The sequence below is a fragment of the Neophocaena asiaeorientalis genome, unplaced genomic scaffold (genome assembly GCF_003031525.2).
Source record: "Neophocaena asiaeorientalis asiaeorientalis breed wild unplaced genomic scaffold, Neophocaena_asiaeorientalis_V1.1 scaffold146, whole genome shotgun sequence".
NCBI classification, from domain to species: Eukaryota; Metazoa; Chordata; class Mammalia; order Artiodactyla; family Phocoenidae; genus Neophocaena; species Neophocaena asiaeorientalis.
In genome coordinates, this window is record NW_020172676.1 from 2,539,187 (window position 1) to 2,558,459 (window position 19,273).

Here is a 19,273-nt window from a genome sequence, read left to right on the forward strand (position 1 = left end):
CCTCATATTTAAAGAATAAATTTGGCAAGACCATTTACTTAACAAAGAGGGTGATCCAGTTCATAATGAAAAAAAAAAATAAATCATATATGAGGAGAAAAACATCAGGAGAAAAGATGAGAGGAAATCTGGTTAAAAAGAGAATCTCAGCAAAAGACAAAGTGTATTATAATTGGAATTCTCTCTACAACGTTACACAATAGTAAATGATGTTGATAGTGTTGATTTTTTTCTTAATATGATGTGCTAAAGACCCCTATCCTGAAATCCTTAAAGAAAGATGAAAAACCCTTCAACACTGGTTTAGTATTGTGTATATTTTAGTGTTTTAATTCTTTAAAACATAATATTCAATCATCTGAAGTATTTATTTAACCAAAACATCACAGTTTCCATTATTTTGGATAAACACTACTATACTAAGAAATATAATTTTACTTCAAAGAGTATTCATGGAATTAATATTAAAAAGATGGTCTAATTTTTTTAATTAGGAAAAAATGTCTTTGATAATCTGAAATATGCATCTCACATTTTCAAGTGTTAGTTGTTTAAAATCAGACCATTCTTCTGTCTACAGTGTAACTTCACTTTCTTTGCATATGTTTCTCTGATTCTACTTGTAGCTATAGTAGATATTACGTATTTTTTAAAAGATCTGATACCCCAAAATGATTGCCTTAAATAACCTGACTCTTCCCATCCCTATTTAGAATACCTGTGATGTCTATGTATCTATTCCTCTACCTATGTCATCTCCTCCATATCTGTGTATTCCTGATTTCTACTGGTTTCCTAAGTGGAACAAGCTTTGCAGTTCCTGGTTTTTCTATTACAAGGAAGTTAGTCTCCTAACCTGTTTGCCCCTTATCTTATTACTCAGAAAGAGACATCTGCTAAGTATTTTGTTTTCTACTTTTGTTGCCAATTGGAGGAACCAGGTTGACCCTACATTTCTGGTTTGTGTGATGTACACACATGTATTGAAAAGCCCATCTTATCCATATTTTAAAGGAAGGTTGACTGGATATGTTGTCACAGGTTTGCTCTTTGCGGTGAATGGGAAGCCTTACTTTGAGGACCAAGAACCTATACAAGGATTTGTGATGAACTTTTCCAATGGGGAAATTATAGACGTCTTCAAGCCATTGCGCAAGGTATTCACATACATTAACTATGTATCAGTTTTCATGAGAATAAAACTAAAATATGAATCTTGGAATTCAATTTATACTTGAATAAGTTTTTAAAAACTTAAAGGACATGTGATTACTTTCTTAGCGAGGTTAATGGGAGTGCTGTATACTATGTTTTATTTAGAATAAATGTCCTTATCTATTCTTCAATGAATTTCTTCAGATGCAAATTAACACTGTATGTAATTCTAAGGTTCTTAGTTGATTTGCACACAAGAGCAGGTTTAAATTCACTGTAGTTAGATTATCTAAAATGTAAGTCTTTTCCTGGTTTCATCCAAGTAAAGAAGATAACACAATATGTTAAACTATAATTTTATAGTTCTCTTAGATTCAACAGAAATCATGTTTGCTTTTTTTTATGCTATGACTACACTGAGCAACAAGACTTGAAAATAGCACTTCTTAGAATGTATTCAAGTTCTAGAGATTTGGTTTAGGTAAAAGACTAAAGTCTAGTTTTGACCTCGCAATGGTATACCACTGTTTGTTCTAACAGTGCTTTTTACAAACACAGTGACTGTGGTGCGGTGTGCCCATAGCCCTCTGTCTCCTCAGTTTGCTTTCTTTGCAAAATGATTGCCAAAATGATCAGAATGCTCATATACACTGCCTGAATGTGCTTGTGGTACATAGATTTTAGCTAAAATGCTGCAAATAAGAGTTATTTGTCAAAATTTGTAAAGATTTATCAGCTTTGATGGATCAAAATGCAGCTGTCGTAAGCCACTGGATAAACCATAATTCCATACTCAAATTCCTATAGTATTCTCTAAGACACCAAATTTGCTAGCTTAAGAAAAAACACTTTACAATGCCAATGTTAGAACACTGACAGCCAGTCTGGGATTTATTAAAATTCATTCTAGAGCTATTAATTAAGTACCTACTCTGTGTCAGGCATTATGCTAGATACTAAGGATACGATGGTGAACAGAACAGGACACAGCCTTTCCCTCAGTTGAAGTTTAACAAAGCTTACAGGATCCAAGTTGAACCAAACTGAATCTGAAGTAAATATTCCTGTACAAATTTCTTTTTTTTTTTTTTTTGGAGTTTCTATTGATACATAACAAACAGGACTTTTCGTAGAAGTATTTCACCTGTAAAGCAATAAGCAATCAAATATCCAATCATAATAGCCCTTCAGAAAGAAATTCATTACATTAATAATAGGTATTTTACCTCAGTAGTGTTTCAGATCCTGACTGATTATCTGATCTTTATTATTTCGCTGCTTTGAGCTTCTTCATATCTATTGATAAAGAAAGTGAGATACTTGCTTTCAGGTCTTCACTTTGCATTAACAGTGTTTGCTTGATTGTTCTTTTAATAATAATGAACTATGCCAATCAGGATATTAACTTTTAATTCAAATATGCATCTAGAAATCAACACTAAGTGCTAAGCTAGAGGCTAGATTCTAAATGAGCCGTACTCTCGTAAAAATGAGAGCAGCCCTGAATGAAAATTTCAGACAGCCTTGTGCCTAAACATCAGTATTCACCAGACATTCAGCAATGAATAAGTCACAATATATGGGTCAATACAGCAAACTTGAAAAGAGAGTCTAACTCCAAGATGAAATTTGCTTTTCCTTTCAATAAACAAGACTTGATATTACACCAAAACATAGAAATGTGTTCTGTGTTGACTCAGTAAACTGAAACCGGTTTATGAATGTCTCAGAATTTTCACTTAATTAGATTATCATCACAAAGCTTAAGTTTGGGTGAAGGGAATAATATGGTGTATTGACTCCTATGTAAGAAGTGATTTTTCCTGCAAGTCAAAAGTCAAGTTTTACATAATGCGTCTATACCGCTGTTTGTGCCTGCCCACTACTTATCTCCTCATATACTTCAGTTCTCCCTCTTCTATTACATTCTTTAGGAATGTTTATGTCTGAATGTATGATCTCCATCTTTATCTCTATGTAGGGAAGCTGAGACAGTAGGACAATAAAGAAGATGATTCTATCAAATGGTGTCAAAAAGTTCTGAGGGCAAAAGATACATAATTGCCCCCCACATTCTTGCTTCCATAATCATAGCAAAGACTATGGTCCGTGTCATCGGCTTTCATACACCCTTCAGGCAGGCGTTTTTTTGTCTTCTTTCTTCTGCACAGATGCTCATGTGGAAAAGGAAAGGAATAATCCCCACTACTCCATACCAAAAAATAAATAAATAAGAAAGATAGAAAGAAGGGAATAGTAACCCCAGATTCGTGTTATTTCTCCAACCTTAACAATGGAGATTAAAATCACAGTATTTGACAGTGTTTGAGCCTAAGGTTCACACAAGTGAAATTACATATCCAAAGCTACACAGTAAGTAGCACACCTGGATCTTAAACTCAGGTCTTTTTGACTCGAAAATGTGTTTAATATTGAGGCCACGGGATATATTAAACCATAACGTAACTTGGTACAACTTCTTAGAGAATGATTTTGCTTAATATGAAGTAAGTTTAAACATTATTTTGTGTTAATGCAAACATAGGATATGGAGAACACAAATTCCTTATGAATTTTTAAGACAGAATATAAGATTTTGAGGGTAAATTGCCCTGGGCTATGTCACCAGATGCCCAGGAAGTTGCTATCATTCTTTTCTCTGATCACTTTTATTTTGTTAGGGAGAAGTACCTCAAGAGAAGGTTTCAAAGCCTAGAGTAGATCTTTAAATCTGTCCAACTCTGAAGTCTTAAAACCTAACACTAAATCTTACAGCATAATTTTGTTTCAGATGACACAGAGCAGTAGAATAATTCATTTAAAAGATTATAGTTGAGTGCCTGTGATTGCAGTAGGAATAGAGGTCCCAAAGTCCCATCACTAAGCTTGCCCCTCAGCCGCTCCTGTGGCCCCAAAATATTTTCAGCTGAACCCCTGTCTCCCTGGATCAGTTTGAGAACCACAGATAGAGGTTGATTGTTATTCTAGCCTTGAACTGATGACAAAGTTCTTACCAATGAATAGTTCAAACATTACCCCCTCACCTTTGTTTCTCCACCTATTATATTTTTCCCATCAGAAAATATGAAGTACTTTACAACCACATCTTTTGCAAAGCAGGTTCTTAAAACATATTTTGGCATAGAGGAAGAACTCCCTGTGATATGCAATTCTGTTGCCACCTATTAGCTGAACCCAAAATAAAGATGAACATTTAACGACTGGCTTGGGAGATTTCAGCAAGGCAGTGTTTTGATTTCTGGCTGTCTGTCCTTCTCCTGCACATTTGTCAAGCTCATTTGATAGTTTGAAGGAATGAGCCTCCTCAGCATGGCTGTCTCATTTTTCTTTTCAATGTGACAAATTGTTGCTGATTTTCAAAGCACAGTAGTTTCTCCAGAGCATGTATTCTGCCCCTCCTACAGCGGGCTAAGAAGAGCAGTTTGCCTCATTAGCACCCTTTGTACTCAGCAAACCAAAGTGGATAGATGCTATCTGGTAAGCCCATAAGTCAGGATAATGTTCCTATTCATACTCACTGATCATATTTTTGAGAATGGTACACTCAAGCAGGCCTCCTGGCCTTAAAGATGAAAAAAATCATCCACATCCTGCCAACTAGCCAAGACGTGGCACCCTTGAAATCTTCAGTAGACAGATGGAAATGGAAGCAGCACATTTTAAGGCTGCTCTTCAAGAAACTAACTCGGTGACCCCGATAAATTCACATAAAGGGCTCCCCTGTGTCCTCATGATTGAGATGGCATGATTTGATATGGAAATGTGTCATGAAGAAAGACATATTAAAACACCAGTGTATCTGAAGTAAGTACAAAAACCAGGAAATACTGAAGGACACACTCAGTTTGTTTCCTTTGCTGACCAAAAATATTGTCAACACTGGGCTTCAGAGTAGGAAACCCGACCTTACTGCTTATCGCCTAGTATGCATTTCAGAAATAATCTGAATGTCCTGAATCTTTGAAATGATTCCTCTTATCAGTAATATAAAAGTACTTTTTAAGGAAGCTTATGATAGCTTGATGAGAATAATAACAAGAATTAAGACCTGGTCCTTTTTAGTTGTACAAATTAAAACAGGCAAATTTGACAATGACTAAAGGTAGAAGAAATATGAAGGCAAAAAAATTATTATTATTTATAAATATAAATAATTAGGTAAATAATGAACACCAACTAATCAAGAGTGTAAAAAAATAATCTGCTTGTAAATGTTCACTTCTTTTTTGCGGTACGCGGGCCTGTCACTGCTGTGGCCTCTCTCGTTACGGAGCACAGGCTCCGGATGCACAGGCTCAGTGGCCATGGTTCACGGGGCCCAGCCGCTCTGCGGCATGTGGGATCTTCCCGGACCGGGGCACGAACCCGTGTCCCCTGCATCAGCAGGCGGACTCTCAAACACTGCGCCACCAGGGAAGCCCTGTTCACTTCTTAAAAGACTTGAAAGTCAGTGATGAGGCTGCCTCAGTGTTTCCCAGCACACAGAATTATGTCTGGCAGAGGCAGTGCCCAGTGCATGAAGGGATGACTCTTTCTGGCCTAGAGTTGCTTTGATGGGAATCATTGTTTCTCTGGTTTGAGTAACATGCTTATGGTTTTCTTGTGCGCTGTACTGTGTTTGTCTGCCTTTTCATGAAGAACTCAAGTACAGGCTCACCACCGCACTATGTGCTTCTTGTTTTGGCAGCACTTTGACATGCCTCATGACATCACTGCGTCCGAAGACGGGACCGTGTATGTTGGAGATGCTCACACCAATACCGTGTGGAAGTTCACCTCAACTGAAAGTATGACTTTTACAGCATTGTTGTCCACATTTTTCCTCAGTTTTATTGCTTAAAAACGTCAAAAAATTTGCATGTCCGTCTCTTTTTATTGCTAGGAGTAGAGTACGGAATCAAGGTATGACTGGCAGTTGTTAAAAGACCTGTTGGTAGTCATTTCAGGGATTAACTTTTTTAAAAGCGGAAAGAAACTTTTTTTTTTTTTCTGCTGGCAGTTATCCCCTTATTTCCACAGATATTCCACAGGAAATTCTTGATGCCTGAAGTAATGTCTGTTACATTGAAAGCCAATGTTAATTCCAACTTAGTTCCAGAAGGAGGAGATGACTCTGGCAAAGCAGAGGGCCTGACTGAGGCATCCCTTCCCACGTGGCTCTTCAGCTCTCAGTAGCTGCTGAGCATCTTGGAAGACCAGCATCTGAGTCAGACACGTATCATCCCAAACAGGAAGCCCTCTGCATTTTCCCTTTAGACTTCAGCTTGTTCAAAATACTGAACTATGTTTTCATGTAACTCCAAAAGTGTGTCTGGGGACAGAAGAGTTTCTCTATCAGGATCAGGCCAGATAGTTTGGAGACTTCTAATTGCACTTTGAGCACTATTTCTAATTCTTGAAAAGTATACTAACATAGCCACCGATACCATACTAAAAACTTAAGTTTTCTAAATTGAACAGTACCAGATGCTTAGTAAGCCACAAACCTCAATGTCCAGAGATGCTTTTAAAATATGGCAGGGTCCAAACAGTAGGAGAAGATGAGGTTAAGGAAAAGAATTGTGGATAATAAATTTGAGGTATCAGGACCTACAACAGCAGTTTTAAATAGAGAAATAATAAAGACTTGTGGACTTGATGAAGATAAGAAATACTACTTATAATAAGGAAAAATGCAAATTACAACAAGGAAAAAATACAAGGTATAACAAAGAAAAGTAAAATCATGAGTCCAAAAACTTTAATCATATACTGTACAGGTCTTGGAGCCCAAGTTAATTTGGTAACTGTTGTCTTCAGAATTGTCCTTTGAGTAATTTTTGCTGTTTTGTAATAAGGACCCAGTTAGGGCTGAGTGTCCAGAGGTGCCCATGGACTATTCCCCTCCAGCAGTAGCTGCACATTCCCCTGCAAGTGTGCCTCTCCTACCACCTGCCTCCTCAAAGAAGAACCAGAAGGTGTAGGCAGACAGGAAAGCAAAGAGAGATGGATAATTCCCAATTGCATGACTGAACCCAGGCTTTTCAGAATAAAAGATCGATAAATACCTTTCAAGATGGGAAAAACTTCAGAAATCTAACTAGTATCTTCATTTTACAGATAGGAATATGATACTTGAACTCATTAAGATTCCCGTCTAAGGCTCATTATTCCACCCTAGCTGTTGGTACTAAACAGAGATGCATATCCAAGTCACCTGGAGAAGGTTTTCAAAGCACACATGGCCAGACCCCATTCAAGATCTATAGAAAGAAGAAGAGTTATAATATGGGTATTTTGGAAAGACTTCCCAAGTTGTTTTGAAATATCCCCTGATTGAGAATCACTACAATATAGCATTCAGCTATGAAAGAGAAAAAGCCTTCTGCGCAGTCCAGAATGCAACCAAATAATAAATCTGGGAAAAACAGTACCTTGGGAACAATAGGACTGCCATAGAAGACGAAACAAGTGTCTTGTGTATTTATTTATGTTGTAGTATTTAACTAGTCAAATCAATCTGTCAACTAGAAGACTGATAAACATGGCAGAACTAGTAGTCAGTCTAAGATGTCCACATGAAAACAGAACTACTTGATATTTCAGACATAATACAGAATTGTAAACTCCACATGGAAAATCTCATTTTAGATACGAAGACCTTGGAAATATTATTTCAGCTTTCCCTAGGAGGATTTTATCCAGGATTCATGGACCTGGCACCTCATTAGTGACTTGTATCAAACTCTTTTCTAATATACTAATGTATTTGATGAATTAAAGAAATATTATCTACTGAGAACAATTAATATCAAAATTAAGTTTTCAAACATTCTTTTTGGGGATTCTGATTTTCTCTCTCCTTGCTGTACTGTGTTACAGAAATGGAACATCGATCAGTTAAAAAGGCTGGCATTGAGGTCCAGGAGATCAAAGGTTGGTCAGATTCCTCTTGTGACTATGAAACCCAAGTCTATTTGTGTTGAATTCTTTTATGGCTCTTGATTGCACTTAAATATTATCAGGCTAAAAATATAATATAATCTGGTAAATTATCGATAACTTCTACTGTGTACTTGAGGCTTTAAACCTACATGCTGCCACTGCTTTTTCTGATAAAATGGAATAGTAATAATGAGCTCAAACTCACTGATTTCAAGTGATGAAAAGTGATTGGGGATGTAAGAAATCTACAACAAGTGGGTCAGAGGCATTCAGAGAGGAAAAAAGTCAGTCAGTCACTTTTGGAAGTTTTAACCTCAGGCAAGTAGAAAAATAACATCCAGCATGCTGGGAAAGGCCTTCCTTAATGGGCTCTAATCTTTAGAGTGAAAAATATCTTTGGAGAGTTAATAATATAGGGGCCTGAAAACATAAGCTGCTCCCTAAGCTCCAATCTTAGTACCATTCAGCCCCCAACATTTACTGAGGGCCATCTATGTGTAAGGCACTATAGCAATGGAACTGCCTGACTTCAAGAGACTTATAGCCTGTAAGGACTCTGTGTGTGTGTGTATATACATACATGCATATTCATATATAGAAATAAGTACTATATCATTGGTGTGTATTGTAAGACATGGGGGGATGGAATTTAGCTACTGGCAAAACTACTGGGTTCATTTGGAATCCCAGTCAAATTATTTTCTCCCTTTCTTAGGATCAGTTTATATTGATACATTTTCTACTATTTTCAGGGATTTGACATTGTCGTGTAGTTAAGAACTCACTAGAGGTGTTCCTAATGTTTAAGTAGCAAAGTGATTCAATTCTTAGTTGCTTTACAAATGATTCTCCCAGATATTAAGACTTAAGCCTAGGCTTACTTGTTTTCCTTTTTCATGAAAGTAGGTGGAAAAGAGAGGAAAAGAAGCCAGAACCAAGAGGCAATTTAGGGATTTTATATAGGCAGATAAGAAAATATAGCCGGCTCAAGGTTGAAAGGGGTAAGATAATATTATAAAATAAATAAATAGCAACTGTTTGGCATTTGTAGAGATTCTACCCAGGTGACACTACTGAGTGACATTCATACTACACATATTGAAGAAGTTCCTGATCTGCTATTTTTCTGTTATTGTTATGTAAAGAGTTATCAATAAGTTCTATTCGCCCTGGAATAAAGACGTTGGAAAAGATACCGTTATTAATAAGAGCTGTCATTTATGGAGCACAAAAATGGACTATGCAGAGAATTAAGGTTAATCCTTACACCAGTCATGTGTTAATCGCTATTATCCCCATTTTACATATGTGAGAAAATTGAGGGTCAGAATTACTACTAAGATATTAAATGGCAGAGCCAGAATTTAAACCAGTCTGGCACCAAAGCTATGCTCTTAACCACTATTACTGTACTGCTGAGGAGAGATCAATACCACCAATTCATTCACCATAAATTCTTCCAGGAACTACAGGTTGTGGATGGTTGCAGTTTACTCTGAAATCTCTGGGATTTCGAAGTGGCCTCAGACCGTTTCTATTTAAATAGATCCCACCAAAACTCTGAGACTATACTGGTTGACCTGCTGTGAACAGCCCAGCCACACTGATCTCACCCACTGGCCACATCCTCTCTCCTGCACACCACTGAGTCTGTTGGGTGGAGAAACCTCTCAGCAGCTCAAATAGTCAATTTAATTGAAATGCCTTGTCATGACAGTTCCATTTTAATAGTTAGGAATACCCAAGCCCAAATGAACTTGTTCTAGTCCTCTTTGAATCCATATGACTCTCATTAAACTTTTTTATAAAAGATTATTTTCTTATTACAAAAAGGAATATAAATCATTCTGGATCTCCAAGAGTTTGTCTTTTATCAAAATCTGGAAGCTTAATTTAAACCACCTCTTACAAAGAGAGGGAGAAACACCATCCCAGATTTAACAGCCCTGTAGATACATGGTAATTGTAAATTTTGAAATTCGAGTAACCTTTGATGACACTCATCCCCACTGTGAAAGGTTACACAACCGATCAGTAATAGAGTTTCAGAACCAGTGTTGTGTTCTCAGGGAGTTTCAGGGATAAGAGAATTTGTGATGATAGAAACTTAGGAAAGGGATTGAAACTTTCGAATAAAGTTACTAGGGATAGGGACTTCCCTGGTGGTGCAGTGGATAGGGCTACGCGTTCCCAATGCAGGGGGCCCGGGTTCGATCCCTGGTCAGGGAACTGGATCCCACATGCATTCCGCAACTAAGACCCAGCACAAACAGATAAAAAAAAAAATAAAAAATAAAAAAAAAAAAAAAAGTTACTAGGGATAAAATAGATATGCCAATGTCCCACCAAAAGCATAGCCCTTCACCCCTTCCCCACCCCCACTGTACAAGATGATGATGGCAAATCAGACTTAAGAAAATAAAAATAAATTCTCTGTTTTTAGCAGTTAGCATCTTAGACCTTATGGAGAGCAACACATTGTAGGGGAAGCACATTGCATTTAACAAACAAACCAAAAAATGAGTACAGGAATACTCGTTTTATTGCAGTTTGTAGATACGCACTTTGTGTTTTTTACAAATGGAAGTTTTATGGCAGCCCTGCATTGAGCAAGTCTGTCGGCGCCGTTTTCCAGCAGCATTTGCTCACTTCATGTCTCTGTGTCACATTTTGGAAATTCCTGAAATATTTCAAACTTTTTCAATATTATTTGTTATGGTGATCTGCGATCGCCATCTTTGATGTTACTACTATGAACTCGCTGAAGGCTCAGATAATGGTTAGCATTTTTAGCAAGAAACTATTTTTTAATTAAAGTGTATACATTGTTTTTTTAAGACAATGCTGTTGCACCCTTAATAGACTACAGTATAGTGTAAAGATAACTTTTATATGCACTGGCGAACAAAAACATTTATGTGACTCGCTTAATTGCAATATTGGCTTTATTGAGTTGGTCCAGAACTGAACCCGCAATAGCTCCAAAGTATGCCTGTAATCTCATTGGTGCTATATGTACTTTTCATGTCTTCTAACATGCTACTTGCCAGTATGCCGTCTAACAACCTTCAGCCTTCAGTTCCATCTGTGATGGACTGGGTCATAATTGCTATGTTGCTGTATTAAGAATGTCCTTTCCTGTCCCGGTTACTCCAGGTGGTCTCTGGGCTTCTCCCCTTCTGTCAAGGGGGGAGAGACATGCACGTTCTTGTGTGTGTGAGCTCACACAGGAGTGCACCTAGCCTCCCTTTCTAAATGCATTGCTTTAAAGAAGAAGGAAAAAACTTCCTATACATCAGCTTTCAAAATTCTTTTTATTTCCAAGTATCTCTAGAGATTCCAAGAAAGCTTGTTTGAAGACATATTTTGTTGCAGATTGAATACATCTGGCCTCTTATATAGGAGAATGTCACATGGGGTACCCCCACCTTCCAGAAGCCCCAGGTCCTGGCTAATCTTAGAGCTTCTCCATTCCATCTTCATCAGGGATGCTCTAAATTACTGGGGGTTTTAATTAAAGAATTTAGGATAAAGAGTAAAAGTGACAGAATTTAGATTGTTCTTTACGCTTTGAATGGAATTCTTAGTCTCTTAAGTGACAATGATTTTTTAGGCTTTTTACTCCACTTATAACGGCTTCTAAGAAGAGCAACAATTTTTTCTTTTATATTGGGAAATTAAAATTTTTTATCCTCTTTCTTTAAAATGTAGAGCATCTTTTAAAATCTAAACATACTTCAGCTGGTTCCAAAAGTTAGAAAGTTCAACTATTTTTAGTAGATGGCACTCAGCGTACAGAAGGGATGTGGAAATAAGAATTTCTAAAGTGCAGTGCAGTGTGCGTATCTTAGCAAGTTCATTACCTCATTCTCAGCACACTTACTGTGAATGGTAAAATGATTCTGTTAGTCTGTCACCTACTTCATAGTTCTTCTTTCCTTTTATTGGAGTCCGATCCTAGCTCTGCCTTATCAATGAAACTAGATATGAACTGGTACAGCCAATGTCTTAGGTGTAGGTAAACCACTGAATGACAGGAAGTGCTATGTAATTACTCTGATTATAGTCACTTTCAAATAGAAATAAACCCTTCTTCCAAGGCAACAAGTTCTTGACTACCAATCTATATCTTTGGCCTATATTTTTTAATCCTATCATCTCTTTATTGTTATTTTTTGCTTAAATATAGAACAGGCTTAAATATAGAACAATTTGTATACCTTTTCTACGACAGTGAAGAAAAAGACAAAACAGCTAGTGGTCAGGAAGAGTAAGAATGACATTCATATTCCTCTTGGAAACTGAGACTTAGAAAGATTAAATTTGAACCATTTAGATCTATGAACCAATCCCCTTCCTTCTTTCCCACTGAAGTTTCAAGATCCACTTCAGTGGATAAAGGAAGGGAAATAATGGTCTCCCCTTAATCACAGTACAGGGAAGGAAATGAAGACTGTGAGGCCATCTGTAAAATGGTGGTAATAATAGTGCCCACTCATAGGCTTGGTGTGATGATTAAATGAGAACAATTCCTGAAACAGAGTACGTGCTTGATAGATTTAACTGAGACTGGGAAGGAGGCTGGCTCAGAACATTGAGGCAAAAACCTGGGACCTCCCAATTGTGTGTATCATAAATTGTGTTTACAATGCCTTAAGCAATTTAAGAAATGCTTCCTTGGAGAAGTGTCCAGCAAGCTACTAAGCTGTGTCCATACATATTAAATATTAACCAAAGATTTTCCTGATCACGTTAAACCACTTATCCCTGCCATTTTGTCAAAATTTCCATGGGGCCATATGATGCACTCTGTATCATAGGGCAGAGGGCACACCAAGAAGTTGAAGTTCAGAAACCTTGTGAGCCTTTTGGCAAACATGGTTGTGACTTCCAGCCTTCACACGCAGGGTTCTTGTACAAACACATATATGTGCTTCTTGGGGGCAAGAATGCCTCAAGGTTCAACCTCATTTTCAAGTCAGTAGTTATTAAGATTCCTGCAGCTGCTTATATGGTTTTATTGTATCAATTTCCCAAGCAGTACTTTAGGCCTGGTATCTACCCAGTATCTGCCAGTATCACAGAATAGTTGTGTAAGTTATTTTCATCAACAACAAATGGACATACAGTGCATCTGTGTGCACTTACAACTTGCTGGGAATGGTAGAAAAGAACCTGGAAAGGACACAGTTCCTTTTTCCATTTCTTAATTCTAGAATTAATATGTGCAACTATGCATGTGTGGTACTAATAATTCATTGAACATGAAAGAGGTTCATAAACTGAAGACACAAGGAAACAAATACTTACTAAGCACCTTTTTTATGATAAACATTTATCCTCAATAATTTCATGAAGGAGGTTGTTATCATCATTACAGTTATACAGAGGAGGTTTCCAAGGCCCAGATCACTTAAGTAACTTGCCCAAAGTTACACACGCTGACTATGTAAGAGAACTGGGATTTGAGCCCAGATTCATCTGACTCCACCGTGCATGCCAGTTCTGTCCCCTACACCATGCTGCCTGTCCATTTTAACTTTGAAAAAATGCAAGAGTAGGATATATCTTTTGTGGAATTATAGTTAAAGAGGGAACAAAGAGCAGAACCAAAGAAACCCAATTTAGAGGTGAAAAATCATTCACTGGGAATTTGCTAGTCACAATTGCCAGCTTGGTAGATGCAGATATTGAAATATGAACCCCACATGCATTGAGCTCAACAAGTTCTTCATGAGCAGCTGTTAATTTGACTGGGTAGGGGCGGGTGGGAGGGTTTTGGAGTCTTTGAGTTAGTTGAATATTGTAAACTCTTCTTTCCCTGAAGAATCCGAGGCAGTTGTTGAAACCAAAATGGAGAACAAACCCGCCTCCTCAGAATTGCAGAAGATGCAGGAGAAACAGAAACTGATCAAAGAGCCAGGCTCGGGAGTGCCCGTGATTCTCATTACAACCCTTCTGGTTATTCCGGTGGTTGTCCTGCTGGCCATTGCCTTATTTATTCGGTGGAAAAAATCAAGGGCCTTTGGAGGCAAGTAAAATGAGCCCCTTGAACTTGGAACCTGACCTTCGAAAGAATGTTTGGCCTGATTATCCTCAAAGTTTGGTTGTGATGTTTTTCAGTGTTGTTGTTTTTTTTCTTGTGTTCTCTACCTTTTTCAACATTGTCTATGTTCCAAATATTGTCTATAGTTAGTATCACAGTGGAAAATATATCTGGAGCTTCAAAATTTGGATAGTTAGATTAAAGTATAACCTTTATTATTACCTTTTAGCGTTGGCTTAAACCCATTTAATGTCTCCATATGAAACTGCGTAGATAAGTAGAGTCAGTACAAATTAGCTGAAGGGTCAGGAAGGAGGAGATCCCTTCTGTTAGAAACAGGCCCAGTCCTCAAAATGCCTGGGTCAGTTTTTTAGAAGTAGTATTTTTCCCTAGTCCTGGCTCTAGCTCCTAGCTACATGACCTTGGGCAAGTTACTTAATCTCTCTAAGCCACTTCATCTATAAAGTGGGGATAAAATACTCACAAGGTTGTGTAACGATTAAATGAAATAATGTACATAAAGCATTTATCACAGTACCTGGCACTTAGTAAGTGCTCAATTAATACCACCAATAATTATTAGGAATAATCATTGGTAATAAAGTAATAAATGTCATAAGAAGTCATAAAAGATACTTGTCTTAAACCTCAGCTCTCTCAGGAAACCAACTATTTCTATAAGAAACCATTTGATAGTTTTTAAATAGTCATAATTTAGGCCATCAGCCTTCCCTAACCAAACAAGGGAGGGTCCAATACTGGTGTCAGTATTTTATCAAATCATTATCATATTATAGGACCCTTTCAAGGTATCCACATAAATAAACAAATAATCCGACTTGTGATCCTCACCTGTCAGGAACAGCCCCTTAGCTGGGTCCCCAGGTCCTAAGGCAGGAGGTTACAGCTATGCTTGGGAAGGCGTCCATGGACCAGGGTGGAAGGAAGCATTTGATCAAGAAACAGTGCATCTGATCGTATTTCAGGCCAAGGCAACCATGGCAGGGATTCAGTGCCCATGGCAAAGCCCTGACACAGAAACAAAACCAGAGGATTTAATTTAATAATTTGTGAAAGGGAATTTTTCTAGGACTTTCTTTGGCTTTTCATCTGCAATCAGTAAAGCTCTGCAAAAATACAGCTAACTCTGCCCAAAAGGGACTGCTATGGAGCCCTTGTTATGGGTATGGGTATGTGTTAAGCAGAGGCAAAGATAAGTAAATGTAGTCATTATCTTCATGGAGTTAGATGGAAACTTCAAAAGAGCAAGAATCTTGTATGTTTACTTGTTTACTGATATATCCCCAGCACAAATAACAGTTCCTGGCACTAGGGGTTTGATAATTAGTCATTGGGAAAATGACTGAATAAATAAATGGAGCTCAGAGAATAGATGACACATAAAAAAGAAATGACACATAAAGGTATTAAGAGAGGGTGGTAAGTGCAGTGATAAATACACAGAGTATCAGGAACACATGGGGCCTGGGGGCAGGTAGCAGGAATGTTGGTAATCAACCCACACTGGAGGAGGAGTGGCCGGGGAGTCGAGAAGGTTTGGTGTCTCCTGTTTGCTGTGAGCACGCGTGGGTGGCACTGTTACCAGGATACTGAGTTTACAGGCGTGTGTTGGGAAGACAGGGACCCAGGTCGAACCATATGAAACTGCCATTGTTCAATCATGTTTTATTTAGAAAACTACAGTTTTATACGGTTCAGTCTAATACATTTAATTCTAAAAGTAGATCAGCCTCTCACCTTTTTTCAACATTTGTTCCTGATAGATCTTATCCAGTCTCTGAGGGATTTTAATAACCCTCATGAAAGGCCTTCCACTTATTCAGCACACCCTTACAGCATGTCAGCTCCACATCAGACACTGTCCTAGGCACAGGGGATGCAAAACTGACTAGGGACTGTCCCTCATCCTTATGGAAATTACAGTCTAATTTGTTGGCTTTCTAACGGTCTCATCAGATTTTTCTTCCCTTCTTGCCTATTTCTCTCCCCACCAACTCCTGCCTTTGCTCTGTCCTCTGCCTGTGAGCTTTCTCCACGATGCTGCCGCCTCTCTTGGTTAGAGACTTTGAGCCTTCTTTCCCTGACCATAGCCCTTAAGGGAGTGTTGGAAGCAGGGCAAAGAGTGCAGGGAGGTACGCAGCACACAGAGAAATAAGTCCATGAGGAGTTCTGCCTCCAACTAAGGAAAGAAAGTCAATTCTTCATGGAGATGGGCTGGAATTTGGGGAGCCCAAATTTTGGAATTGGGGTCACCTTGTATGGCTGAAAGTACTCAGGGTTTCAGGTTTTTTGCCTTCCGTCTTACATTAAAAGGTAATGGTGTACATGGATCCAAAGCTTTCTCAAGTAGGACATGTACTGTTCTTAATAGAAAGACAAAAACCTCAGACCAATATTCCTAAAACTGTAATAAGCTTCCAATTTTTTACACATTACTGGTAATTGAATTTTGTCCTAATAAAGGTAACTAATATTTACTGAGCATTTACTGTGTGTGTACCAGGCACTGTTCTAAGCACGTCACATGCAGTATCCCATCTAAACCTTACAGAAAGGTAGAGATTGTCATTGATCTCTCTTTTCTCAGAAGAGAAAACTGAGACTCAGAGAAGTAATTTATTGAGATTGTACAGCTTGTAAGAGACACAGGCAGGAGTCAAACCCAGCTCTGGCCTTTGTATACATCACAATAATATATTGCCTTTATTTTCCCTTAGAATTCTAAGAATACATACAGACAAGAGCCAGGCCTTGTTATTAATCATTCATGAATTAATTCCTTATTTTGTGTTGAAAGTTGAGCCCATGGATTGAGGAAGGTGTCTGGGACTCATTTTGAAATATGCCATCTTTTTCTAGCAGATTCTGAACATAAACTTGAGGGAAGTTCGGGAAGAGTTCTGGGAAGACTTAGAGGTATGCCTGTGACCTTTTAGAATCCTTCACGTGTGATTCAAAGTCAACAAGTGCATGTCTTTTAAAACGCAGGGAGATATTTTTTATTTTCTCTCTGGAAATTAAACTCCTTGTGTGCAGCACTGCATCCCCAGAATGCAAACCATGAACCGACCGAAGTGTGTGGCTCTGGTGCAGGTTCTCCAACTTCATTTTCCCAGCTTGCTCTTCTGTATTATCGGATTCTCTTCCCCTGCCTTTGTATCTGGCTTCATCTGTCTTCACTATATTTTCTATCACTTCTGTCAGCGTGTCAGTGCATGTCTTGGTGAAGATGACCTTTTCGTAAAGTCATTGAAATGAAGAGCTGCTCAAGGGGACCATTCCAGAGAGCCTGGAACAGGCAGGAGGTGAAAGAAAAGTGAATCTGAAATAATCCTGCAGAAACACATAATCCTGGGGAGCTTTGGGTTTTTTCCTTATTTATTTTAATGAATCTGTGGAATCGCATCTTTCTGACTCTGTAGGATAAGTATCTCTCTATGTCACTTCCCCCCCCCCCCATCCCATCTCCATAAGAATTTACAAGGAAACAGAATCATTTGTGCAAATGTTACCTCAATCCTCTGTCATTGTTCGATTTCCGCAGGAAAGGGAAGTGGAGGCTTAAACCTCGGAAACTTCTTCGCAAGCCGGAAAGGCTATAGCCGAAAAGGCTTTGACCGCCTTAGCACGGAGGGAAGTGACCAGGAGAAAGATGATGACGGAAGTGAGTCAGAAGAGGAGTATTCAGCACCTCTGCCTATACCCGCACCTTCCTCCTGAAAACGGGGCTTTGATTTAGGTTGATGAAATTTGCCAAGAATGCCAGATTCCTTTCCCTTTAGCACGTTTAGCGTTTTGTGTATTTAATTGTAAACTGTACTAGTCTGTGTGGGACTGTACACATTTTATTTACTTCGTTTTGATTTAGTTGGCTTCTGGTTCTAGTTGAGGAGTTTCCTAAAAGTTCATAACAGTGCCATTGTCTTTATATGAACGTAGAATAAACAGTTCTCTTCTTCCATCACACTAGTAATTTAATGATGGAAGGTTTGCTCATCTGCATTTTTGAGACTTTTCTGTAGTTCGTAAATAACCCCATTCTCTGCTTGAACACAGTATTTTCCCAATAGCACCTCCATTGCCAGTGTCTTTCTTTGGTGCCTTTCCTGTTCAGCATTCTCAGCCTGTGGCAGTAAAGAGAAACTTTGTGCTACATGACAACAAAGCTGCTAAATCTCCTTCTATTTTTTTAAAATCACTAACATTATATTGCAATGAGGGAAAGAAAAAAAAGTCTCTATTTAAATTCTTTTTTTTAAATTTTCTTCCTCAGTTGGTGTGTTTCGGGGATGTCTTATTTTTAGATGGTTACACTGTTAGATCACTATTTTCAGAATCTGAATGTAATTTGTGTAATAAAGTGTTTTCAGAGCATTCGCTGTCAGAGTGTATTTTGCAATTTTTGCATATTTGCAGGGTTTGTATACAACTTTCGTAATAATTACACAAACCACAGATATAGTGAAACCTATTCAATGTCTTCAACCAAAAGAAATGTATTAAAATTAAGATGGTATTTTATTATGTAGCTGATATAAATTAAAAACCAGCCTAAGAGTTTACATACATGTGTAAAACCAGGCTTTCTTTTAAAATTCAAAGAGGTGTTTTGCCTGTATATCAATCAGAAGGTAAATACTTTAATAAAAGGTGATCATAGCTAAGAGGAAACCTGTGTCTCAAATTACATACGCAAATTAATCCATCAGTGTAGGTTACTACTAATGGTTTTCTTTTTAAAGAATAATTTTACTCCAAATACCCATGTATTCGTAGGAATATTCATCTCTTAACAGTGACTACAAATTACTTTTAAAACACCTTTTTCATAATCAATGCAATTTAGTAAGAACCTGATAACTTTTCTTTTTATAATAATCAGACTCTAGAACCCTTTCTTCAAAATGCCTGCTTGCAATTCAGGTATCTTAGTAGTGGCATGTTATAGATTTAACTGACTAATCACGAAAGCAATATAGAGTACTTTGCAAAAAAATTAAATTGTCTTCCAGCTAAGTTATTTAAAATACCTAACTTAACCTAGATGTTTTTTCCCTCATAATTTACACCAAATTGATCTAATTGAAAGATTTTTTTTTCCTTCTC

General features: G+C 37.8%; 1 protein-coding gene across 15 annotated transcripts in view; it reads left to right on the plus strand.

Moving 5' to 3' along the window:
- The window catches only part of PAM (peptidylglycine alpha-amidating monooxygenase), a 280,942-nt gene extending 262,399 nt beyond the window's left edge, over nt 1-18,543 (plus strand). For 4 of the 15 annotated variants that reach the window (XM_024739681.1, XM_024739680.1, XM_024739682.1 and 1 more), the window contains 6 exons: nt 1,042-1,157; nt 5,864-5,963; nt 8,038-8,091; nt 13,928-14,131; nt 17,027-17,083; nt 17,712-17,887. In XM_024739681.1, the coding sequence (XP_024595449.1) occupies nt 1,042-1,157; nt 5,864-5,963; nt 8,038-8,091; nt 13,928-14,131; nt 17,027-17,083; nt 17,712-17,887 (707 nt within the window). Of the gene's footprint in view, nt 1-1,041; nt 1,158-5,863; nt 5,964-8,037; nt 8,092-13,927; nt 14,132-17,026; nt 17,084-17,711 lie in introns of all 15 variants that reach the window. The other 11 variants (XM_024739683.1, XM_024739689.1, XM_024739684.1 and 8 more) reach the window with 7 other exon arrangements.
- Nucleotides 18,544-19,273: the final 730 nt, after the last annotated feature.